Source organism: Mustela putorius, unplaced genomic scaffold, assembly GCF_011764305.1.
Source record: "Mustela putorius furo isolate JIRA1106 unplaced genomic scaffold, ASM1176430v1.1 tig00001114_pilon_pilon_pilon, whole genome shotgun sequence".
Taxonomy (NCBI): Eukaryota; Metazoa; Chordata; class Mammalia; order Carnivora; family Mustelidae; genus Mustela; species Mustela putorius.
In genome coordinates this window covers 1,200,893-1,227,071 of record NW_025421575.1, presented here as the reverse complement: position 1 = coordinate 1,227,071, position 26,179 = coordinate 1,200,893, and the positions used below count along the sequence as shown (strand labels likewise).

The 26,179-nt window shown below is 38.3% G+C and overlaps 1 protein-coding gene across 2 annotated transcripts in view; it reads left to right on the top strand.

The window, feature by feature from the left end:
- NEXMIF (neurite extension and migration factor) overlaps window positions 1-22,195 on the top strand; it is a 179,293-nt gene extending 157,098 nt beyond the window's left edge. The window contains exons 2-5 of one of the 2 annotated variants that reach the window (XM_004779920.3): window positions 6,502-6,588; window positions 10,459-10,584; window positions 11,273-15,641; window positions 16,237-22,195. In XM_004779920.3, the coding sequence (XP_004779977.1) occupies window positions 10,506-10,584; window positions 11,273-15,641; window positions 16,237-16,330 (4,542 nt within the window). In that variant the 5' untranslated portion in view covers window positions 6,502-6,588; window positions 10,459-10,505 and the 3' untranslated portion in view covers window positions 16,331-22,195. The remainder of the gene's footprint in view (window positions 1-6,501; window positions 6,589-10,458; window positions 10,585-11,272; window positions 15,642-16,236) is intronic. The other variant, XM_004779919.3, reaches the window with a different exon arrangement.
- The last annotated feature ends 3,984 nt before the right edge of the window (window positions 22,196-26,179 follow it).

The window sequence follows — 26,179 nt, the reverse complement described above, 5'->3', positions numbered from 1 at the left end:
TCCACATATGAGTGAAGCCATATGATAATAGTCTTTCTCTGCTTGACTTATTTCACTTAGCCTAATCCTCTTCAGTCCCACCCATGTTGATGTAAATGGTGGGTATTCACCCTTTCTGATTGCTGAATAATGTTCCATTGTATATATGACTTCAGTGATTATGTTTCTGAGAAGAATTTAATAGTATTTTGAAAATTCAATTAACAGTGTAAGGGTTCCACTTTCTCCTGTCCAACATTTGTTGTCTCTGGCCTTGTTCATTTTTGCCATTCTAACTGATGTAAAGTTGCATTTCAATGTGGTTTTGATTTGAATTTCCCTGATGGCTAATGATGTTAAACGTTTTTTAATGTGTCTGTTAGTCTTTTGTATGTCTTCTCTGGAAAGTGTCTGTTCATGTCTTCTGCCCATTTTTTGACTTGATTATTTGTTTTTTGGGTGTTGAGTTTGATAAGTTCTTTATAGATCTGGGATACCAGCCCTTTATCTGTTATGTCATTTGCAAATATCTTCTCCCACTCCATGGGTTGTCTCTTTGTTTGGTTGACTGATTCCTTTGCTGTGCAAAAGCTTTTTGTCTTCTTTTTATTATTTAGTCACCATGTAGTATATCATTAGTTTTTTTTAATTTATTTTTTATTTTCAGCATAATAGTATTCATTATTTTTGCACCACACCAAGTGCTCCATGCAATCCGTGCCCTCTATAATACCCACCACCTGGTAGCCCGACCTCCCACCCCCTGTCCCTTCAAAACCCTCAGATTGTTTTTCAGAGTCCATAGTCTCTCATGGTTCACCCCCCCTTCCAATTCCCCCTAACTCCCTTCTCCTCTCTAACTCCCCATGTCCTCCATGCTATTTGTTATGCTCCTCAAATAAGTGAAACCATATGATAATTGACTCTCTCTGCTTGACTTATTTCACTCAGCATAATCTCTTCCAGTCCGGTCCATGTTGCTACAAAAGTTGGGTATTCATCCTTTCTGATGGAGGCATAATACTCCATAGTATATATGGACCACATCTTCCTTATCCATTCGTCTGTTGAAGCATCTTGGTTCTTTCCACAGTTTGGCAACCGTGGCCATTGCTGCTATAAACATTGGGGTACAGATGGCCCTTCTTTTCATGACATCTGTATCTTTGGGGTAAATACCGAGGAGTGCAATGGCAGGGTCATAGGGAACAGTCAAGAAAACAAAGAGGCAACCCATAGAGTGGGAGAAGATATTTGCAAATGACAGTACAGACAAAAGGTTGATATCCAGGATCTATAATGAACTCCTCAAACTCAACACACACAAAACAGACAATCAAATCAAAAAATGGGCAGAAGATATGGACAGACACTTCTCCAATAAAGACATACAAATGGCTATCAGACACATGAACAAATGTTCATCATCACTAGCCCTCAGGGAGATTCAAATTAAAACTACATTGAGATATCACCTTACACCGGTTAGAATGGCCAAAATTAGCAAGACAGGAAACATGTGTTGGAGAGGATGTGGAGAAAAGGGAACCCTCTTCCACTGTTGGTGAGAATGCAAGTTGGTGCAGCCTCTTTGGAGAACAGTGTGGAGATTCCTCAAGAAATTAAAAATAGAACTTCCCTATGACCCTACATCATTAGTTTTTGATGTAGTGTTCCATGATTCTTTGTTTCTGTATAACACCTAGAGCTCCATGTGATCTGTGCCCTCCTTAATACCCGTTACCAGGCCCACCCATTCCCCACCCCCCTCACTTCTAAAACCCTCACCCCAAGATAAAGAAGCTTTTTATCTTGATGAAGTCCCAAAAGTACATTTTTGCTTTTGTTTCCCTTGCCTTTGGAGACACATCTTGAAAGAAGTTGCTGTGGTCAATGTCGAAGAAGTTACTGCCTATGTTCTCCTCTAGGATTTTGATAGATTCCTGTCTCACATTGAGGTCTTTCATCCTTTTAGAGTTTATCTTCGTGTATGGTGTAAGAGAATGGTCGAGTTTCATTCTTCTGTGTATAACTGTCCAATTTTCCCAGCTCAATTTATTTTTTTAAAGATTTTATTTATTTATTTGACAGAGAGAAATCACAAGTAGTTGGAGAGGCAGGCAGAGAGAGAGAGAGAGAGGAGGAAGCAGGCTCCCTGCTGAGCAGAGAGCCCCATGTGGGACTCAATCCCAGGACGCGAGATCATGACCTGAGCCGAAGGCAGCGGCTTAACCCACTGAGCCACCCAGGCGCCCCCAGCTCAATTTATTGAAGAGACTTTTCCATTGACTATTTTTTCCTGCTTTGTTGAAGATTTGTTGTAGAGTTGAGGGTCCATATCTGGGCTCTCTATTCTGTTCCATTGATCTATGTGTCCATTTTTCTGTCAATACCACTGCTGTCTTGGTGATCACAGCTTTGTTAAATAGCATGAAATCAGGCAATGTGATACCTCCACCTTTGTTTACACTGCTGGTGGGAATGCAAGTTAGTACAGCCACTTTGGAAAGAAGTATGGAGGTTCCTCAAAAAGTTAAAAATAGAGCTACCCTATGACCCAGCAATTACATTACTAGGTATTTACCCCAAAGATACAGATGTAGTGAAAAGAAGAAACACATGCACCCCAATGTTCATAGCAGCAATGTCCATAATAGCCAAACTGTGGAAGGAGCCGAGCTGTCCTTCAACAGACAAGTGGATAAAGAAAATGTGATCCATAAATACAATGGAATATTACTTAGCCATCAGAAAGGATGAATACCCACCATTTGCATTGACATGTGTGGAACTAGAGGGGATTACACTAAGTGAACTAAGTCAAGCAGAGAAAGGCAATTATCATATGGTTTCAGTTATATGTGGAACATAAAGAATAGCATGGAAGACATTAGAAGGAAAGGAAAAATGAAGAGGGGAAATCAGAGAGGAGGACAAACCATGAGAGACTCTGGAGTCTGGGAAACAATCAGAGGGTTTCAGAGGGGTGGGGGTGGGGGGTATGGGTTAACCCACTGATAGGTATTAAGGAGGGCACATATTGCAGTGAGGACTGGGTGTTATATGCAAACAATGAATCATGGAACACTACATCAAAAACTAATGATGTACTACATGGTGACTAACATAATATAAATAAGTAAATAAATTTAAAAATTTTTTAAATAATAAAATTCAGTTAACAGGATAGATGAGTAGTTAGAAAAGAGGTTAGAAACTGTATGATGAAACTCAAAGGACTACTCAGCCTACAGTTATTGCACTCAAGCATCAAATGTAACTCAATGTTGCCTGTCAGTGAAGGCACTTGGTGACTAGGACACAATCCTTGTATAAACCCATTCTAACCAAGTGCCAGGCTACAGTGTTATATACTCCTTCTAAGGACTCACTATCTTTTTTTTTTCATTTCATTTATTTATTTGAGAGACAGAATGAGAGAGAGAGAGAGAGAGCAGGAGGGGGTAGAGTCAGAAGGAGAAGCAGACTCCCCAGTGAGCAGGGAGCCTGATATGGGGCTCGATCCTGGGACTCCAGGATCATGACCTGAGCTGAAAGCAGTTATTTAACCAACTGAGCCACTCAGGTGTCTAGAACTCACCACCTTGTACACACCAGTGGGTATATCAGGTTCGTGTCTCTGCACTTACTATGCCATTATACTGCCCATTTGGGCCTGGGAGAAAGAAGAAAGAGTCTTTTTGGAAATACCCATTCTTTATCTGAAAAACAGTGATTGGTCTTATCTACCACTTATTCTTTGGACTTGAGAGAGAAAGTAAGCAGGAAAAGGCCTAAAAATAAAATTAACTTGCAAAGGCAAAGGTGCTCAGATGTGCCCGTGAAATGGAGCTACCTATGGTCTAAAAGTTTAGAAATTAAAACTAGTAAGGAGGTTGGCTATTCCTGACTTGAGTGCATGAGTACCTCTGTTTATTTTTTTCTAACTCTACTTCAAGTCTTATTGAATATTGGGTTTTATGGCATTGGCATAGAGCTTTAACATAGACAATGCATTTTACATACTTTCTCAATGATTTATGGTCTTATGCACTTGTTCTTTTTGGAAATCTCTTTATAGTGATGTCCCAAAGGATGGTTCAGATAAGAACAATAGGTGAAGGGAGAAAAGAAAAGTTGGAGAAGAGACCCCCAAATGTGGAGCCTCTGTTCTAGGACAAAAATGCAGTCACTATAGCTACTGTGCAGGAGTCTGCCAGCAAAGAAGCCCTCCCCCCAGATTGGTGGCTGCCAAAAATGAAGGCATGTGGAATATACAGAGCCCTGTCACCACCAGCAGCACCCTATTTGCTACCTCTGATAGGACTAGGGGTAGGAATGTACAAAAATCAGAGGAACACAGGAAGGGATATGAGATGGAAGACAGTAAAGAGTTCCCTCAGATATACATCATAGGCTCATCTCAGAATCATACAAAACTTAAGTCAGAACTCTTCTTATGTGAGAATTTTTTTCTTGCACATGTAATTTTTTTTTCACATGTAATTTTAATCTCAAATAAATAAATAAATTTTAATTTTTAAAAAGCTAGATGAGCTCTTAGATATAATCTAATTCAATTCCCTTAATGTATAGCTAATAATATTTAGTACCAGCGAGGGGAAGGAGTTTGCCTGAGGACACCCAACTAATAAGTGGTTGTACAACATACAACCCTCTGTAAGAGTTGTTTTGTGTATATCTTTTGAGTTTGGAATCTTTATAATGAAAGATGAAATAGATTTATACTATACTTTTGAGATATATAGTATTCTTTAGTTTAACTGTGATTATCTCTTTTTCGTCCATCTCTCACCCTTAATATTTTTAAACTTACATGGCTCCTCATTTAAGCATGTTTTCTGTACTTAAAAGCATCATACCTCCATATTTCTAACATAGTATCTTGAAATCCTGGCAAGTTTAGAAAATGGAATTAGTTAAGCAGCATTATGGATATAAATGTGTTCTCTGAACTATTGCTGATTCTGTCATCCATCATACTCACTGAAGTTAAATTGGGAAGTCAGACTAGACAGAGTTTGGCAAGGATAGCCTGCAAACCTTCTCTGGACCTGTTTGCTACAGCAATATCATCTCCTTGTTCCATTTAAGTCCCTAACTAAACTTGTAGATTCCCCATCTATAACAACTTGCTGGTCAGTTTCCTCCTTTTCAGTATGACAGCTTCATTACCCATGTTGGACCTGATGATCGGACTTACTGCTTACATTATTTTATTCTCATGAAGATACTGGCATCTGTATTTCTGAGGCTACTCTGGCCTGAAATCCAACAATCTCTAATGCGCCTTTCACAACTATATGTTAACTCCTTGATCTCTCCTTTCTCTGTATATGCTGACTCCTGCCCCCTCACCTCCCACATTTATTTTCCAAACACAACTCTACAATATAACTTAAATATAACATCTTCCCATTCTTATTTTCTCCTCCTTAATTCTAATTTTCTTGACTTCTTACACCTTAATATTGTCTCCTAACCTATTTCCCTACCTCTCTGATTCTCCTACTCTCACTGGTCCTAATGTCCTACTCAAAACATTCAGTGTCTTCCTGAATTAAGATTGAGGTGGCCTCCACAGTATAGCTCTTTTCAGTTATATCTTCTTGTGTATACCTATTATTTTAGCCAAATGCTTATTATTCACTGAATTTCCTCCCATTTTTTTCTATGATTCAACATAAGTGTCTAATCAACCTTTACAGAGTACATACAATGTGCTAAGCACTGTGTATGAGCTGTGGAGGTGAAGGGAGCTAAGTCTATTGAGGGAATCAGATATAAAGAGGTCATGTTTATATAAGGTGATCAAGACAAAGATCAATGTTGTTTGGGAATGCAGAGAAGATACTAATTTTTTTTGGGTGGGGAGAATCAAGGAAGGTATCAAGAAAAAAATTGAGTAGGGAATAGAAAAGGGAGGTGAAAGGAAGGCTAGAAGGAGAAAGAATAGAAGGCATAGGGGAAGGGATGTGGGTAGGGGAAACATTCCAGGTAGAGAGAATATCAAGTGCAAGATACTTGGAAGCAAAAAATAATCTATCATATTAAGGGGGGCAGAGATGGCTAGAATATTTGGAAATATAAGGAGAGGTAAAGAAAATGAAAGGAAAACATAACTTGAGAGCTTGAGGATTGATTGAAAGGGGTGTTATATTCAAGTCAAAACAGAAATATTTAAAGCAAGTTGTCAGACCTATTAATTCTGCAGCAGTTGTTTAGAGGATAAAGTAGAGTGGGTAGAGACTCATGGCATTTCATGAAGTTCCTTCAGTCTGGGAAGTCTTTCTTCTATACTTTCCCATCCTCACCTCCTGAAAGACCATCCATGAAGGTCCATCTCAAATGCTGTTGCTACTGGTAAAGCTTTCCCTGATTACCCTCCTCTCTAGAAGTGGAAGAGTTCTCTCCATTTAGAACTCCTATAAAAAATTTTGCTTCTCTTTCAGTGTATTATACATTTATTGGAATTTGTTTATGGCTTTCTTCCCCCAATAGATGCTGAGAGCCTTGAGAACAAGGATGTAGTTTCATCCACCTGTCTTTTCCACTGCAGTGCCTGACACACTACCATTACCACAAAAGGTACCTAGTCAATTTGTTGAATTGATTTAAACTGATATCCTGAAGATCAGCACTACTCAAACCCCAAAGATTATCTTATCCCAGGTCCATAGGCAGAAACATGATTTACTTTCTTGCCTTGCTTTTTTTTTTTTTTTTTTTTTTCCAAAAGTCAGGGACAGCACAAATGCCAGGGCAGGTCATTTGGACTCTGAGACCTGAGGCTTAAAGAACTTTAGAAAGGAACATAGCAGCTGACTGGGGCAGGATACATGAGACCACATTCAGGCCCAACTGAGGGGAAGGAAAGTTAGGCAGGGTTGCTTTTCCAGTTTAATTGAACATTTCCTTGCTTCGAAATACCAGTCTCCATGCTAATGTTATTCCATTGCCATTACTCTGCATGATTTACCATGATCAGCAAAGCAAATTTTTGTACATAATTCCAAAAGTGCTAATCTATTTTAGCTCAAAATAGATTTTTAAAGCCCCACAAAATTTGTTGTTCCAAAATGTTGAACAATGGGGAAAAGCTAAAGCAAACCAAGAGCTGTTTGTATACTACTATACAAAATTATAATCCCTCTCCCAAATCATTTTTATAAGCAGCCAGGTTATAAATAAATAAAAATATGGGAAAATATTTGATTTAAGTTGTCTCACAGCTGAGCTTTGAAAAGATATGGAAAAGGACCATGGTTTAGCCTTTTAACTCTGCAGAACACAGGTCCAAATAATTGATAATCATTAAGTTTAGTATCTATAATAGTTTTCTCTTTCGAAGAAAATGTGAACCTACTAGAGCTTATCCTACAAGATAATTATAAGTATAAAATGAGATAACATCTGTAACCTAGCACCTGGTGGGTATTCATTCATTCTCTTACTCTCTCCTTTCCAACTCATGAAGCTCCCATACTCCTATCCGCGTCTTCTTTATTGCATGCCAAAGTGTATTTCTTCTAATCTCAACCCTTTATGATTCCCTTTAACTTAGAACCATAAATCCTGGGTACTTGATCAGTTTTCTATTAGAGGAAAATTATGTTCTTAGAAATATAATACCCCAGAGAAAACTTACAATGGCACTAACATGTCCCCTGACATAGTGTTCTTGTCCTGTGTGACAAAATTGGATAATTATTGACACTTAAATATATTGCTCCTGCATATATTTTATGATATATTAATTTTACTAATAATTAATTAATAAATTAACTTGACTGAAGCAGCTGTCTTTATTTTATTACCTGAAAGAGGGTGAAAGTATAAATCAATAACATGTGAAAACTTATATTTCTACATCTTTGTTTTGGCCAGGGGTTGGAAGGGGTAAGATTTATAGAGAAGGCATTTTGTGTTTTAAGAAAAAAACACTTGGTCTCTTGGTCAGGATACTTGAGTTTCTGTCATAGATCCCTATTATGTTATTTTGTGATTTTATTTTATATTTTTTTTCTGTGCCTTGGTCTTCCTGGTGATAAAAATAGTCTTCCTTGTAATTAGCCTTAGGCATAAGGGACAATAAAGCACTAAATGGTTGAAATCCACAAATAATTTGACCTTTATCAAGTCCTGCCAAAATGGAGTTAGTGAACGGGAGGTGTTAAAGAAGAGTAAAATGATACCTGAAGTTCAATTGAGTTTGTTTTTGTTTTATTTTGTTTTGTTTTGTTTTAGAGAGAGCATGCATGAGCAGGGTGGCACTGAGGGAGAGGGAGAGAACATGGAACTGGATGCCGGGCTTCATCTCATGACCCTGAGATCATGACCTGACCTGAAATCAAGAGTTAGACACTTAACCGAATGAGCCACCCAGGCACCCTCCAATAGAGTTTTGTTTTTATTTTTTTAATATTTTATTTATTTGATATATATAGAGAGAGAGCACAAGCAGGGGGAGCAGCAGGCATAGGCAGAGGGAGATGGAGGCTTCCATACTGAGCAAGGAGTCAGATTCAGGGCTCAATCCCAAGACCCTGGGATAACACAAGCTGAAGGCAGACACGACTGAACCACCCAGGAGCCCCTACAACTGAGTTTCTTAAAAAGAAAGTTTCACAGAGGAATCCATGATACTAGTATGATTCCATCTGAGCCATATGATTCTATCTTTAGCACAGGCTCAATCAACTGATCTGTTTATTCAGTTCCACCACAAATGAGACCTTCTTGCCAAGGGATGGGGACTTTGGATTTGCTAGCCACTCCTCTCCACTTTTTTGAAATCTCCAGCCCTTCTTTTTGTGTAAATACAAGTAAGCATATCTTACTCCTTTCCCTGTGGTTTATTGGCTACTCTCAAGTCAGGTCTTGTACAAAATGAGAAGAAAGTTTGGCAATTCCAACATATAAATATTCCAGAAAACTCAGGACTATCTGACATTTTTAAAACTGTGGTTGCTTAATACAGACTTCTTATTTTACAGGTAGAGAAATAGGTAAAATATCATAGAGATATGAATCATGTAAAATTCTTCTTACTGCTTCTTGTTTCATCAAATTTGTACCTACTATTCATGGTTTATTCATGTAATAGGATAAGTGAGTATACGATTGAGATTTTTGTAATAGCTGCTTGGCCATCAGCAGTCTCTCCTTTTTTTTTTTTTAAGATTTATTCATTTATTTGAGGGAGAGAGAGCAGAGTGAGAGGGAAAGAGAGAATCCTCAAACAAATTTCCTGCTAAGTACAGTGGCCAACGTGTGGCTTGATCCCAGGACCCTGAAATCATGACCTGAGCCAAAATCAAGAGTTGAACACTTAACCAAGTGAGACACCCAGGCACCCTGAAGTCTGTGTTTTTAATACAGGGATGGATATTTTGCTGAGAAGAAGGTCTAGGAAAAAGGGGGGCTATAATAAATAAAGATTTATATGTCTACCACACGTTGTGATGGCATGTGGTAGACAACTCCATTTCAGGTGGCCTTGTTTTCTATTCTTTTTCATATACTTACCACCCAGTAGGTGGGCAGGAGAAAAGGGGCTATAGATAGGTATTATATGCCCTAAAAATACCAGGTGATGTAGGGACCTTTTCAGAAATTTCAGATTTTCTTTGTAGCAAAATTTTAAAATCCTGCTGGGCTCAGAGGAATATTTAAGTTGAGAAACCGAGAAAGAAAGTCTCTACCTCTTTCCATCCTTAGCAGTCAAATTTTAAGACAGAGAGAGAAAAGCTGAGTGTGATGTATATGTGTGTGTATGTATGAATTGCCTTGTTTTTGAAGAGTTTTAGATCATCTGAAGTGGAAATGAGGCAAACAGAAATAAACCCAATCACTACATGCATACATTTGTTATCTCAGGTCACTCTGGACTTCATTTTGCATCCTTTCTAACTGGATGGCCATGATTAGGTTAAATACATTCTTATCTGGAAGAAGGTGTAAGTTTGCCTGCTTTTTCAGATTTCCATTATGAGTAGTATGGTAGCCTAGAGAGGATAGAAGTATTTAGGATGTATGAATGAATTATAAGTTTAAAATTGAAATAAGATAGAAACAGAGAGTGAGGAAAACCATAACATATTGTACAGTTAAGAGAAGAAACAGGGTGGATGGAGGGGGGTGGGTGGAAGATGGGCTAAGTGGGCAATGGGTGTTAAAGATGGCACTTGTTGGGTGTTATACGTATGTGATGAAACCCTAAATTCTACTCCTGAAACCAATACTACACTATATGTTAACTAATTTGAATTTAAATAAAATTTTAAAAACTGATTTATATAGTGGGTATAAACTATGAAACAAACAAAAAAAAAACAATAGAAACAAAGTCTGGAAATGTAAATTCCAGTGAGCCTTTTAAGACCTCTTTAACTGAAATAACTTTAAAACAGAGAAAAAATACATTAATGACTAACATTATATATTTAAAATGTGCAGGTTGAACAGCATTTGGACTTGGAATGAAACAATAAGAGGTTACATTCATGGATAACCAACAAGATAAGGCTGTTGTTGCCTCAGCCAATGGAGAAAACACTCTGATTAATGGGGTCAAAGAAAATGGTAAGAGAATTTAATTATAGTATATACTATTTCTCCTAGTAGTCCTTTGTTATTACTGTAGATTTTTAGTATCCACAAAACAGACACTTGGAGCAGGTTAAGTCTAGGGTGCCTCTGAGATTGATATTAATCCTAAATTTTATTCCACCAAATTTCTAACTGGGATAGAAGGGTCTGTAAGGGCTATCCAATCCAGACACTTTGCTCTTGCAAATCATCTCTGTCAGATGAATACTTGAGTTCCTCAGAATTCATAGTGAATTAGAAATATGCTCTGATGTGTGGCTTGGAACATCTAGATACAGAGGAGCTTCCAGAATAGAAGTCTGAATGATTGGACTAAGCTTTATAGCTTAAAACCACAACTATCCCACCTGATCATTTTCCCACCCTGAAAACCTTGACTTTCCAATTAATCAAGCAGTCCAATTATCTCCTTATTCCGAGGAGAACTCTGTGTCTAAAGAAAAAGCTTACTCTAAAGAAATACTATTTTTCACTTGGTTGAATGTTCAATATAAAATCAGGGTTATTCTTTAACTTTGTAGTTTTTAGTTATAAAGCCAGAGAAGTTGAGCCTTAGCTTATATAAGATCAAGCTTATATAAGCTGATCAAGGGAAACTGATCAAAGGAAAGAGAGTTCATGAGTGTGGTCTAAAACTGTCATTTCTTTACCTTTTCTCCAGATTCAGAGAACCAGGATGTGACAATAAAATCATTGGCAGCTTTAGAAGCAACTGCACCAATCCAGCCTATACCAGTGGTTCAAAAAGAGACCCTGATGTATCCCAGGGGTCTCCTGCCTCCACCTTCTAAGAAACCTTGTATGCAGAACCCTCCATCTCCTTTGGGGCTAATTGAAGCACCTGAGCATGCTGCTAATAGTGCTTCTGTGAATGCCATTTCCCTTACATCTGGTGTTGCAAAAAGCCTGCATACATGGTCACTGCCCAATGAGTGTGAGAAAGCTCCATTTGCCATAATGGAGCCTGCAGGCATGTCAGCTCTGAATGGGGACTGCCTCATGCAGCCAAGCCGGACTTGTTTGGGCTGCTTCATGGAATCCAAGGATGCAGTAGATCCTGAGCCTGGGATCAGTCTGAAAGTTGGTGATCTAAATAAGGATTATGAAACCTGTGCAGTTTCTGATATAGGGATTCAGTGTATTAATGCTGGAGAAAACATGAAATATGGAGAGCAGCTGCTCTCAGACCAGCTCCTAGGCTTTCCTCTGCACAAATCAAGGTCAGGAGAAAAACGGGAAGCTGAGAAGTCTGACATCGACTTGGAGGATCCAGCTCAGAAAAGTTATTATGAGGCATTACTGTTAGACAAGTGTAATACGGAAGAGGCTTTGCTGGCAAATTCCAATCAAGATTGGGGTTACTTTGAGACTTTCATTAGTGAGAGTAAGATTGAACTACTTGACCTCTGTTCCAAAAATGAGCTGTCTGTCAACTTATTCTCTGAAGAAGATGTGGATAACTACATGTTCGATGATGATGAGTCAACTCTGGGCAGTGATGTCTGTTCCTTGAAAATTCGATATGAGTCCTTCCAAGACAATGTTAGAGACAAGACCACCCTTCTAATGCAGGAGGATGCCCAATTCAACTTTTTCCCCAGTGTTTTTACTACCTGTCCCAAGCGAGAGTCTAAGAGTGGGGTCCTGAAGCAGAACAGTGATCTTTCCCAGTTCAAGGTCCCTGATGTGAATATCATCTGGGGGGAGGAGGATAAAAACTTGGACAAGAAGAAAGGCAAAGAAGAGGGACAGGAAGACAAGGGTATAGGGAAAAAGGATGAAAAGGATAATGGAGAAAAATCCGCCTTAAATAAACCATGCAGTGGGACTGAAGTAGGGCAATTTAAGAATCCAAAGCACAGCCATCTTGCCAATTCCTTGGAGGCATCAGGGAATTTCAGTGATGACAGTTCCTTCATTGAGGTCTCTTATGATGCCATGGGGGAGATCAAGGACTGTAGCCGCTATATGGCTCGGGACACTAATTCTGGCAGCACCTCCTCCCAGCAGAACTATGGGCTGCGAGCCAAGAGAAAAGTCAGGTACAGTGAAGATTATCTATATGATGTTGACTCACTAGAAGGTGAAAAAGTAAATGAGAGGAAGGAATGGCTGCCAGGTGGTTCCAAAGAGGAAGATGATGATGAATGGTGTCCCAAAAAGAGAAGAAAAGTAACCCGTAAGGAGCCTCCTGTTATTATCAAATATATCATCATCAATCGCTTTAAAGGTGAGAAAAATATGCTGGTGAAGTTGGGTAGGGTAGATTCCAGTGAGACAACAGTTAATTTAAGTGAGAATCAGCTCAATAAATATGCCAAGCTGGCCCCCTTGAAGGGCTTCTGGCAGAAGAAGAAAAAACAAAGAAACAGCAACACTGACTCCAACAAGATACCCTTATGCCAAAAGCAAAACTTTGAAACAGGTAGCTTTGAGGTGTCATTCCTGCCACCTGCTCGCAAACGAAAATCTAAGCTTGGCAATAGGCACAGGATTCAAAGAATCCCATCTGTGGAAACTCCAGCAAGTGGTAAGCAGATTTCATTCTGTAGTGATCAGAGGCAAGGTAGTACTCATAAAGAAGATGGAGGCCTGAAAGGTACAGTGAAGTCAGCACCTTTAGCTGCCCCCAGCTGCGCAAGTGGATCACATTTAAATGATGTGACAGGCCCTGACTCAGTGAAAGTCAAAGCCCAAGATGCAGGATTTAAGGGACCAGAGAGGAAAGTGCTCAACAAAATCAAATTTAAAAGTGAAGCCAGGTTAAAATCCAAGAAAATCAAAGTTGGACAAGAAAACAAGCCAATTGTTCAAATCAGCCCTCTTTTGGAAGATCAACCCTCTACAGCTGATTTAAAGAATGAAGATATTCCTGGGACCTCAAACAGTTCTCATCTATCTGAATTTCATGAGGCAAAGGTTAAGAATTCTCCTTTCTTACCAACCACCTGCTCTTCTGAAATGCCTTTATCATCTGCTAATGTTGCCACCAATATACCTGTTATCCCTGGAGGGTATCTGCAGACATTGTTAGATGCTTCTGATTTGTCAAATAATACTGGTATGTCATACTTTGCTCACCATTCTCCAGAGCGACATGAAGGCAGCCTCACTCAAACAGAAAAATCTTTTGTGCCTCTCCAGCCTGCCCAGGACTGTGTGCTTTCCTCACCCTCTGAGTCTGAGCTGCAGCAATCATCCCAAAACTTCAAAATAGAATCAAGCAACTATGGAAATATGTGGCCCAACAAGCCTGCTTCTGGCCCCCAGGAATTCGTGGCTGAAGTCTCAAGGGAGATAGCTCCAACCCAATCTAATGAATTTGGAGTCTCCCAAGTAGTCTCCATGGAAAATAACCTCACAGCTACAACATACAATCGAACCTGCCTCAATAGTGGTGGCAGTAATTGCAACAAGGTCCTGTATGCCTCTGTGCAAGACACCCAACTCCCATCTGATGACTCTTATCAATTATGTCACTTTAGTAATGGAGAGATATGCTTTCCTTTCCAGCAGGGCCCAGCCAATATGGATGATGACCGGCTCTTTAGCTTTGATTCAATGGCCCCACTCTCTGTCAACTCAAGCAATTATTGCTCCTTAAGCTTGAAATCCTGTGAAAAAGATGGTGATGATGATATTACTGATGACTTCCTGGCCCACTGCAGCCCCAAGCTGGTGATCCAGCAGAGCACTGATGAGATAACACCATTAAAGGAGTCCACTGACCTCCTGGATATCTCCAACTTCACTCCTGACAAATTCCGCCACTCATCTCTCTCAGAGATGTCTCCACCTGATACCCCCAGTCTTTCACCTCAAATTACCAGATGTGAGAGTATCAAGACACTAGGAACACTGAAGGGGTTCCAAGAGGGTGTCCCAGGACCATTGAGCAATATGGAGAAAATCAAGTGGGACTGCAGTACCCTTTCACGGCAGGTCCAAGTGGATGATGGATTTACTTTAAATAACCATCAGTTTCAGTTCCATATGTTCAATGATGAGGATTCTGTCAGCTTGCTCCAAAAAACTCCTTGCCTATCAACACTTAATGATCCATCTGGTCAAATGAGTACTAACAACAAAGTGTCAAAAGCAAGAAAGAAAAGTTCACCCAACAAGAGTGGGGCTATGAACCAGAGTTCTTCTCAGAAAAACACCAGGAAAAAATCTCTCAAAGCCAACAACAAAGGGATTGAAAAGCCACCTGGCAAAACCTCCCGCCAGACCCCTAAGTCAACAAAGAAAGGGAAATATGTGGCTGCAATCAATGGAGAGAAAATGCAAATTGGCATTGGCCGTGGGGGAGGCCAAATCAACAACATATCTTCCACAGGGAAGACGTTGGCTGAATGTATCCAACATGGTAGCCCTGTGGCCTCCATGAAGATGCCAAGTCAAAAGGGACTTTCTGGAGATTGGACTTTGGGGAAAGAGAGTAGCCCTGTCTGGAGTGACCTGAACATGGGAACCAACACCAATAACCTCCTTGATGATGATCAACGGGAATTTCAGGAGCCTTCCTATATCTTGTCCAACATTGCCTCTGGTATGGCAGATGTACAGAGATTCATGATGGCCTCCATAGAGCCCCTTTGGGAACCCATGGAGCACCATGGAGACCCCAACATATTTTACTCCCCAGAGTCTAATAGCCTAAAATTAAAAACCCTCAAAATATTGGCTGGGACACCACAGGAATCTAAGAAAAAGGTCAACAGTGGGTCGCCAGGAGCCATTAAGAATCACAGGTCCATCAAGGGTGTGAGTAAAAGCAATGGGAAAGCAGCGATAGGTGATCCTGGTCGTGCAAACATGCATGGTTATGAGGACTCTCGCTCTGCCTTCTTTGATAAAAAGTATAATAACCCGAGCACTTTAGGCAATAATGGACCAACACACAAAAAATTATATCGTCACAAATCCAGCTCCAAGGCCCTGAGAGATGAGAAGTGTAAGGGAAAGTGCATGGAGCGAGAACAGGTCCACAAGGATGAGGCTGGGACAGCTTCTTTTGAAAAACTGAGGTAATACTGCACCAGAATGGCTGAGATGGTGTACCCTTAGCTTTCCTACTACCTGCTAAGCCCACAGTCCCTCATTTTTTCCTTCTTGAAAGCAAAAGTTTGCATGAAAGAAACTGTCCCATTCCCTTCTTTTTCAAATTAAAAAGAAAAAAAAGTGCATGAAAATCCCTATACCTTTAAGCCACCCCCAAAATTGGGCAATTTTGTTGTGGCTTAGCTAGGGATAAACTCTAACAAGTCTACTTTTTCTGCGATTCAGCATTAGTTTTTACTAATTGAGAAAATAGAACTAAAATATGCTCTTGAATGATTTTGGGAAGGGAAGGGCTTTGCAGGAAAAAAACATTTTGAACAACAGAATCAAAAAGTTATATAGACAAAAGGGCAAGATCATTTAAGCAAAAAGAGCATAATGTGGAAAACAAAACCTCATCGTGTGGCTATTAGGAGTGCTTTCTAGTGCCCCCATATCTATATCTCTTTCTGCATCATACAGCATTTAGTATGATGTAAACAAATTTAGGTTGTATGATCCCTTTTGGGGACATACACTAAAGCTAACTAAGGTGGCATAAATTGTTTGGTTTTTCTGCAGGGATTCCGACTACAATCTCCTAAAAGCAGAAACAGCATTTTGGGTTTTACCTGTGTTTGAAGAAGAAACTCACATTTTCCAGAAAGACATTTGATGTTTGTGTTTTATTTCTTTCAAAATATGCCTTGTGGTATGTATGTTGACATGTAAGTGCTTAAAGAAAAGAATTTTGAAGTGTGGGAATAAGTCTTTGGAAGCAAACTTTTAATCTAATGTTCTATGTAAAAGACTTCAAAAGTCATACAGTTGCACAAGTAGTTTATGCACTATTTACCCAAGGAAGAAAAGGAAAACATTGTGCCAAACTACAAACAAGTGACTGTATTGTATATATTTTTACTTCTATAGCAACATTTGGTTGTGAGTATTTGGGGATCTTGTCCCTGTTGATTTATTAGAAACATTCCAGTGATTCTTGCTATTAACCACCCCCACTTATGTGGATAGCACCTATAGATCACAGTGGAAAATTATGTTGTGTTACACAATTTACCAAAACTTAAATGATACTGTTTGAAATGTGCCAAATTTCCTTACCTCATCTCACAGATTCACCCCACAGTTTAAAGCTCCTTAACGGATATATATATATATATATATATATATATATATATACACACACACACACACACACACACACACACACATTATTTTGAAATTTTAAACTCTGCTGTCCTGTGTGGAAACATAAACAATTAAATAAGGCACAATAAAGTTTTGTTTGTTCCATTGTCTAACAGTTCAATTGTTGAGAAAGTCTGGAAGTCACAACAGCTAAGTCCATCAGGGACCTACTATATGCATTTACAGAACCTTTTACAAGGAAGCAAAACAGCTGCTTTAAAGTTTGTTTTCTAAAAGCAAAATCTGTAGCTGAAAATTATTTAAAGTGCAAAGTTATATTGCTGATACTTTATATCTCAGTTTTATATATTTTATAATAGTCTGGGATAAATTATAAAATAGCTATAAAATCAACACTAATGACAAATGAAGTACATAGATTGCTTTTATTTAAGTAGTTTCATAAATGTTTTGTCAAAAGTGCATTCATATCATGGCTTTATTGTTCTTTCAATGTTTAATCTTGCAATGCCAATGTCACTTAAAGAAAATGTTAAGGCATCTCAGTTCAACTCCTATGAGTTATGTACACATATTAGCTAAGCTGAACAATTTGTGGTAACAACTAATCAGGGCCATACATACTTAGTCTGAGGATGACTAGTATTTGATGCCAAACACTAAACTTAAATTGCAATTTTATATACATTTTTGAAATCACATTTTTATTCTGCCCTTCCCCCTTTTGTCTTTAAAGTTCACAGCTTCAACACTGCTAGTGTTGCTTTTTCTTCCCCTTTATTCACCACTTGACTTCTAACATTTGATCTATTTTCCTTGCACAGTTGAAGGCCTGTGTGTCTGATGACTGATGCATTATGGCACAGATGAGATAATGGATGTAAAAGCGCTTTGTAGATCATAAAGTGCTATACAGATATAGGGGATTAATATTATTAATGTTGTTGGTTGTTGTCGTTGTTACTCTTACTATTCTTACTAATACTGTTACTAACCTATTAACTTGTGAATATATAGGCTGTGGGTGGGAGGGTGGAGAATAAGTGGGTGGGGGAAAGGGAGATTTAAAAAAAAAAAGGAAGATGTTTCAAAAGGAAAAATTTAAGCAAAATATAAACCTACCTAGTCATTGCCACCTAAATATATTCACAAACAGAAAAGCAACATTTGAAAGTAGTCAGAGAGAAATGGAAGGAAGTCTGTCACATATATAAGTTCATACACTTCCCAGTCCATGATTCCTTTCACCAGCCTGCTCTACTACTTATTACTAGGTAGTAAAATGAACAAGCCTGTGTTCTTGGTGATGTGATTGTGTGTGTCTGTGGGAATGAGTGGGTGAGGAGCATTTTGTGAGGTTGCTTCAGGCCTATTCCTAGGCTTTGATGCTTGTGTGTGGTGAGTCTTCGAAAATTACTTAATGGAAAGGCACGAGATGAAACATGTCTCCTACTCTACAGCTGCCATCCAGAATGGAAAACAATCAGACTGGAACATTTTCTTCTATTTCTCCACTCTGATAGCTAGCTGTTTATGCTTAATGCTATGCCTGGTTCTTAGGAACTAGATTTTGTTTTATTTTTGTTTTTATTTTGTTTGTTTATTCAGTTTTGCAGCTACTTTAGGTTTGGAATCACCAACTCTACCTGTATTATGATCCCCAAAACTCCAGACCTCAAAGTCACTTACAGGAATGGAGTGCTCTCTATGTAATCAAAAGGTGGCAATTAAAGAAATAAAGAAAATGTTCCATGGATACAATGTGCTTTATAAAAAATTATGGGAGAAGTTGTCCCAGTTTTTCTCAGTTCAGCTTTGGAAAATGGGGTGGGGGGGGTAGAAGGACAACCTGAAACTTTCAGAAACAGTTTCCTTGTCAGAACTTGTTAGCACAAGTCCTTTGGAATGGATACTTTCAGTTGCTCCTATGGAGCCCATTAGGGACCAGTTCTAGGGCATGGTTCATCCCTTTCTCCAAAGAGAATTGACATGTTAAAGTACCAGTTTTAATGGCCTACTACAGTACATTATATGTTTTTTACATATGTGTCAGTGACTTGTAATCAATTGCTTTCTACTAAAACATAACAAGAAACTAAATTTGATTAATGAATAATAGGACAATGCAGAAGATGATTATTCTCTTAATTTCACTTAATATCCTCTCAGTACATTGTGTTCTGAGTGTTTCCGTTTTTATGGATTTTTTGGTCCTGTCACTGCTCATATTTTTTTTCTTCCTGTCACAACATAGTAGGCCTGGCTTTTTGGAGACCCCTTATTCAACCATCTGCCTTAGTGGAGTGAGGACCACTGATACAAAAATAGTGTTTTGCCCTATCACTGACATTTTGAGTCAGATATATGGAATTTTCCTTGTTCTGAAATTTCTGATTGCCACTCCCTTCTAACATCTCTCTGAGACACTGTTTCCTATTAATGCTTCCTCAACAGAATCCCATTTATTATTTATTTTCCTGGAGATAGTATTCTCCATTATTCTTCTTATTTAATTTCAGTCCTTGATCTTGGAATTTTTCTTCTTTTATAATCTTATACTCCACCTCCTCAAAGTGTCAGAGTTTAAGAACCTTAGCCAAGCTACTTCTAGAATTTCAGAGGGCAACCTTCTCACCCTTAATTACCTTTAATTATCTTGGCTACTTTCAATGCACACACACACAGAGAGAGAAAGAGAGAGAGAGAGATTGAGAGAGAGGGAGAGAGAAAATAATATCACATTACTAAGGAAAGTTGGAAACTCCTTTTCCTTGGAAGTCTGTAAAAATATGTCTGATCCCCTTTCTGCCCTGGTTAGGTGCTAGACTATGTGGAGAGGGTGCTGAAATAGTAGCCTTGACCAAGGTTCTTTGAGACTTCGGGGGTTATGTTTGGGCTGTGATAACTGGCTTAAACCAATGGCCTCTCCAGCGTCTCATATACCAGCTTCCTCATATATGCTGCTTCCTCTCAGCTTTCTCTTCTGACTTATTATTCTGTGCAATTATGTGTTAAGGCCTTACCTTCTCCTAAATCTTTTCAAACCTCCTGCACTACCTTGACCATCACTTCTTTAGCCATCTCCCTGAAGTCTTTGGTGCTAGGTGGGCTTTTGTGACAACTTTCACCTTCTCTGAACTTTTTCCTTGCTGAGATGCATCTGTATGTGTGCAGGGGGGAGGGAGGGACAGGGAAGGGGTTGAGCATGTATGTAAGAGAGAAGCATAAAGGAAGCTTTAAAAGCTGTAAACAGCTCTGGTTAGCATCCTATGTCCTGTTATGTGAGGTTCTGCAGTTCTAGTGAATTTCTGTTTTAGTGGGTCCTGATGAGCATTTTTTGCCTAAAGGAGAAAAACCATATCCAAGGACCTTTTAAACAAGCTTGCTCTTACCAAGTTGAACCAGTCTGATGCAGATCTGCCACATCTTCAATTTACAGATGCTCTCAGAACAGTTCCAAGAATTGAAGAGAGCTGAATTTCTGCCCTGAAGAGGAGAATGGAGCACTAGCTAGTCCTAACTAGTGCTAGAACTATAAATGTTTGTTTTCTCCTGGATTATTAAGAAGTTATATAATTTCTGGAGTTTTATTTTTATTTAGGATTTTTTAATGATAGCTTATTATAGGAATATGTCCTTTTATGAAATAAAATTAATATGAGATTTATTTTCTAATCATAAAATTCACCAAGCCCACCAGTATGTTTAGAAGGCTTAGTACAAAAACCAAACATTTTAGTAACTAGGGATAAATAGGAATCTTGTCAACACAATGTAGGCCAGGGATTTTTGTAAAGGTTTCTCAAGGACCCGAATAAGGGGGAAAAATTTAGCTGTGCTTTTTAACTTGGGAAACACTGCCATCAACTTGAAGGTCCTCAGCCAGCATGGGATTATTTTGATGGCAGTACGCAGGCTACACTTCAAGGCACATTTTTTACTCAGAGCATTAAACAGTAGCTACAGTCATGAAGCAGAGCTCCCATTGCAGCTACATGATACTTGAGATGTACTCTTCATTTAGAATCATAACTAAGAGATGAAACATTGGAGAAGGACAATGTAAAGGAAAGAAGCTTAGTACAAATTGTATGGTGTGAATGAGGCTTCAAAAATCAGTATTTGGGTAAGTAGAAAAGAAATAGTCAACATAAAATGGAGAGGATGTCTCTCCATCTATCAGGCTCAGTGGTTTCTGAGTCTTAGACATCCCCTTCAGAAAGAAGAAAGAAGATGTTTAAATCACTCTGCTTCTGTCAGAGATACCTGGTTTTACAGCACAAAAGAAAAGGCTTAGAATAAAAACTAGAAGAGGGCTTTTGGTTTTGACTCCCAGTGAGGAGGGTAGAAAGCTTAAAATGCTCTACTGGGATACCTGTAGCACTGACTAGAGTTTGCTGCCTACAGTTTTGAATGTACTAGTCCTTAATTTAATTTCCATAAAACTGAATGCACCTCTTTGGTAAAATACTGATTTATGGTGCTAAAGAAACTATTATCTCCATTGTTGTCCTCTCCCAAGCCCTTTAAACATTTAAGGAAATTCAAAATAAACATGTTAGAGGCCCTTTTTATGAATGTAACTTAAGTTTCTGTTTGACATGTGACACTGCAACTTTAAAATGTTAGGAAATTGTTTGCCTTTTCTTTTCAGAGTTAAGCTTTATAAATAATCTGTAGAGTCAATTGAAGTATAAAGCCTAAGGATCACTCTTAAGACGCCTACAAAATCTTGTATATTTTTAAGTGTGCCAATTTGTAACATATTTTGTAAGTGTATATTTTTCTTAGAAAAGTGCTGTGAAGTGTCTGTATGTGAGAGTTTTCCTTTTTCTGCACCACTGGGTGCTAATAAAAGGATATTTACTTCAAAGTTTCTGGTTTTAGAAACCATAATACAAAGAAAAAAATACACTTTTGTTGGGAATTTTGTAACACAAAACATGTTGTGAAAGAGTGTAGTGATCTTGTGCAAATGAAAATGAATATTTGTGAGCTTCTTGCTGTTTTATAGATTTTCTTGTAAATTATTCTTGTAACACCTCTGGTTTTGTTGTTCTTGTTGCAAAGTTTTTAAATATTTGTGACTGAGTGTATGGTGAAACTGTCATAATGTACCTAGCTGAGTTTTGTTATTGTTTATGGAATAAATAAAAAGAAAAGTTTAAAAATACTGCTTTGGAATCATATGTAACAAATCAAACCATTTTTAAATAAATTCTAAGTCCCAAATAAAAAATTCTTCATTGTCTAGAAATTGATGGATCTAGACAGTATTATGCTATGTGAAGTCAGTCAGTCAGAGAAAGACAAATACCATATGATTTCACTCATATGTGGAATTTTAGAAACAAAGCAAATGAGCAAAGGGGGAAGAAAAGAGAGAGAGAGAGAAAGAGAGAGGGGCAAACTAAGAAAAAGACTCTTAACTATAGAGAAAAACTAATGTTTACCAGAGGTTAAGTGGGTGGGAGGATGGGTTAAATAGGTGATGGGGATTAAGGAGTTAACTTGTTGTGATGAGCACTGGGTGATGTATGGAAGTGTTGAATCACTATATTGTACATCTGAAACTAATATTACACTGTATGTTAACTAACTGGAATTTAAATAAAAACTTAAAAAAAAAAGTTCTTTGTTGTTGTCTAGAGCAGTGTTTCTCAAACTATCTGTGGTGAAGGACCGATTTTTTTCTCTGTCCATCACAAACTGATACTATTATAAAACACAATAGGAATAAATTTCTTTTAAATTGAAATGGGAAAAAAAATGATATACAAAATAAAAACCCTAATGTATTTGATTCAACATGCAATATTACATTTCAAAACAAACATAACGAGGAAAAAGGAAAGAATTGCAAAGACTTGGTACTCTATTTAAGACAAGTCCATTGATCCATGTTAAATTGCCATAGAAAGTTCTAACCCTGCCTTGAGTAACACTTTGAGTAGGAGCAACAGCATTACTATTATCTGGAAACTTGTTAGGAATGCTGTATGCCAGGCCCTACACCAGTTCTACTGAATCAGAATCTGAATTTTAACAAGATTCCTAGATAATTTGTGAGCATGTTAAAGTTTGAGAAACACTGGGCTAGATTTTTTTGCATAGGATTCTTCTGCCCCTCAAACTGGGGAATCATTTTCTAGTATGTCCCATCTTCAAAGACCTGAGAAAAAATGGTGTCCTTGTATTGTGGTCTAGATGGATTTTGCAGAGACGTAGTCCTCTCAAAGTGTTAAAAGTTGTTTATTGAAAGTAATAAATGCTAATTTGCTTGGTTCCCCCAAAATGTCAGATTTTCCATAAATCTCTATAATTCCTGCATCATTTACCACCCACCCAAAGACCCTGTCTCCTTTAATCAGTACTTGCCCAAGCTCTATCCCCACTGGGCTCAGTATTTTAAAATCTGGTATATATAGAAAAACTGGATTTTGCTCCCAAGTGCCCAGATCATGTGAACCACCCATCAGAGCCTGGAGCCCTGGTCATTGTGGCATACATAAGCCAACAGTCACTTACTTGTTTTATAAATATCACTACTCAAATAAACTGAAAAATCTGTATGAGAGAGTAGCCTTCTATTCTCACTGAATGATCTCATTCACTTCCACCACTTCAACTACCACCTAGATTTTGAGAATCTCTCCTGAGTCCCTAGCCTATATTTCCAGTTATAGGCTGGCTATATCCACTTGGACATTCTTCAAGTTCCTCAGACTTACCTATTCAAGATCATTTCATAATCCCTTTACCCTCTGAGTGTGATTTAACTCAGTGAATGATGCTGCCATTCATCCAATTAGTGACCCAAGCCAGAGACTAAGGTTCATCAGCAACTCCTTTCTCTCCATTTGCTCATTTAATTGGTGCTTCTCAGTTCTCCTGCCTTTCTACCCCCATTGGCACTGCATTAATTTAACAGTTCATGGTACTTCACCTGGACTATTGCAACACTGTCCTAATTCAGCGATTTCTAGGATTGGTTTTCATATCCTGGAAAGTTTCAATAAAGAGAAAGAAATGGAGAGGGGAGTCTCTATAGAATTTTCAACTTTTTATTTTGTTTAATGAAGTCATTTCAAAAAACTATGAAAAAACTATTACTAATTCCACAGAAGATCATTTTAATACCAAAATACAATGAGACAGTGCTTTATTAAATACACAGTGTTGTCTTTCTTTGAAGATTTTTTTTTTGCCTTAGTATCATTTTATTTTTTCTTTTCCCTTTAAAATAACATCATTTTAGACAAGGAACAGAGCAGTTGGAACTAGGGAAATTTTAAGAGAGTTGAATGTACCAAAGCAAAGATCACTCTATGAGAGTACTCTCCGTGGATAAAATGCAGAATATGCAAATTTGAATATCATTGGCAGTTTGGAACCAGACTGAATACTAGTATAAGTCAAAGTTTTCTCTTTCATGTTTAAAGATCTGAACTTGTTTTCCTTCAAATGTACATTTTTTTAAAAAGACACCAAAAATTCTCTTCAATACAATCTCATTAGGTTGACACTTAGCTAAGCAACTCTGCTTAGGTCACTAGTGTCTTCTATAGAACTTCAATTAATGAAAGTATGGTGGCTTTGCAACAAATAATTTGAAACTTGGGTGAGTTATAAATTTGCAAAAACCTCTCTTTTCCTGGGTGTGACAATGTGTGCTCCTTCCTGGTATACCTGCTGTACTCAATAGAATCTGTCAAAAGGCTGCTAAAGAGTTTTTTATTTATTCATTTGATACAGAGAGAGAGCATGAGTAGGGAGAGAGGCAGAGGGAGAAGGAGAAGCAGACTCTCTACTGATCCAGGAGTCTGAGACCAATACAGGACTTGATCCCAGGATCTGGAGATCATAACCTGAGCCAAAGGCAGATACTTAACCATCTGAGCCACCCAGGCACCCCTGCACTATATTGTCTTTTTCTCTTCATCATGGATGATAAGAGACTCAAGCCAAGCTTCAAACCCTTACTTTAAACAGTAAAAAGAAGTGTTGAATTTCAGGGCTAGAGGAGTGGGGGAGGACAAAGAATGATAGGCAGAGCAGCTAAAACCCTCAGGATTGGACCCGTCTAATGCTCTGATGCTTTCTCCCAATTTCTATGACTTCCCTATGTGATGGAGATAACCAATGTATATTCTTCACACTGTGCATGATTCAGAAGTATATTCTGGTGAACATGGCCCTAAAAAAGATTTTCTTGAACTAAAGTAATGGTAAGGTTGGAATAGATGAGTGGTTCCATTCTTTTCCCAGTGGTCTTATATCCTTTTTTTTCTTTCTTGGCCAAAGTTGAGAAAGTACCAGGGTTTATGGTGAAGATGGTAGGTCCTTTGTCTAAAGACATTTGACTTGTCTTGGAACTGAGCATTTGATGGGCTTAGAGGAAGAGTGATTATGACATTGTTTTAACATGGTATTCTATTTGAAGTAATTAGAGTTGTGGTTATTAAATCTTTCAGGTTACATAGGACTTTGATAATCTAATGAAATCAATGGGCCTTTACGCCAGGAAAATGAACATACTCAAATTTTTAAATAAAATTTTGGAGGATTCACAAATTAGGAAATTCTGTATTGAAGGGCATCAATTTCCCAAAACATCTTCCCCACATCATAGTGGAGTTTCTTAGTCTATCTCCTCTTCTCCAATGACCCAAGATAATACTATCATTTATTTATTGTTTACTCTGTGCCAGGCACTTTACATGTATTATTATTTCTCACAACCACCTTGCAAGGGAAGTAGTTTCCCTATTCTACATTTAAGTAAATCAGGACACAGGTGAAATAAACTTTCTTAAGAACACACAACTAATAATTTTCAAAAACCTTCACCAGAGCTGACTATCAGACTTGCCCCATCAAATGCCCATGTCTCTAACTCAAGACATTTATTTCTAGCATAAACCATATTGTCTATGCAGGGGAGTAAAATGTTGCCTGCCAGCTCTTTTTTTTTTTTTTTTTTTTTTTTTTTTTTAAAGATTTTATTTATTTATTTGATAGAGAGAGATCACAAGTAGATGGAGAGGCAGGCAGAGAGAGAGAGAGAGAGGGAAGCAGGCTCCCTGCTGAACAGAGAGCCCGAGCCTGCCAGCTCTTTTGTCCTTGAAGAGGCATCTCTGTGAACACCACCTCTTACACATGCACCTCAAGAAGAGTGAACGGTCTCTCCTCATGTGCCTTAGGTGATCATCAGATCACACTATCTGCCCTGGGGTTGTACACCAGCCTTCTCTCCAGGAGTAGGACAGTGCCCTCAAGGCTCTAAATCAGCCAAGCTTGCCAATCTTCAAAATTCCAGTTTTTAAGCCTTGCTGGTTATAAAACTCAAGGAAATCAG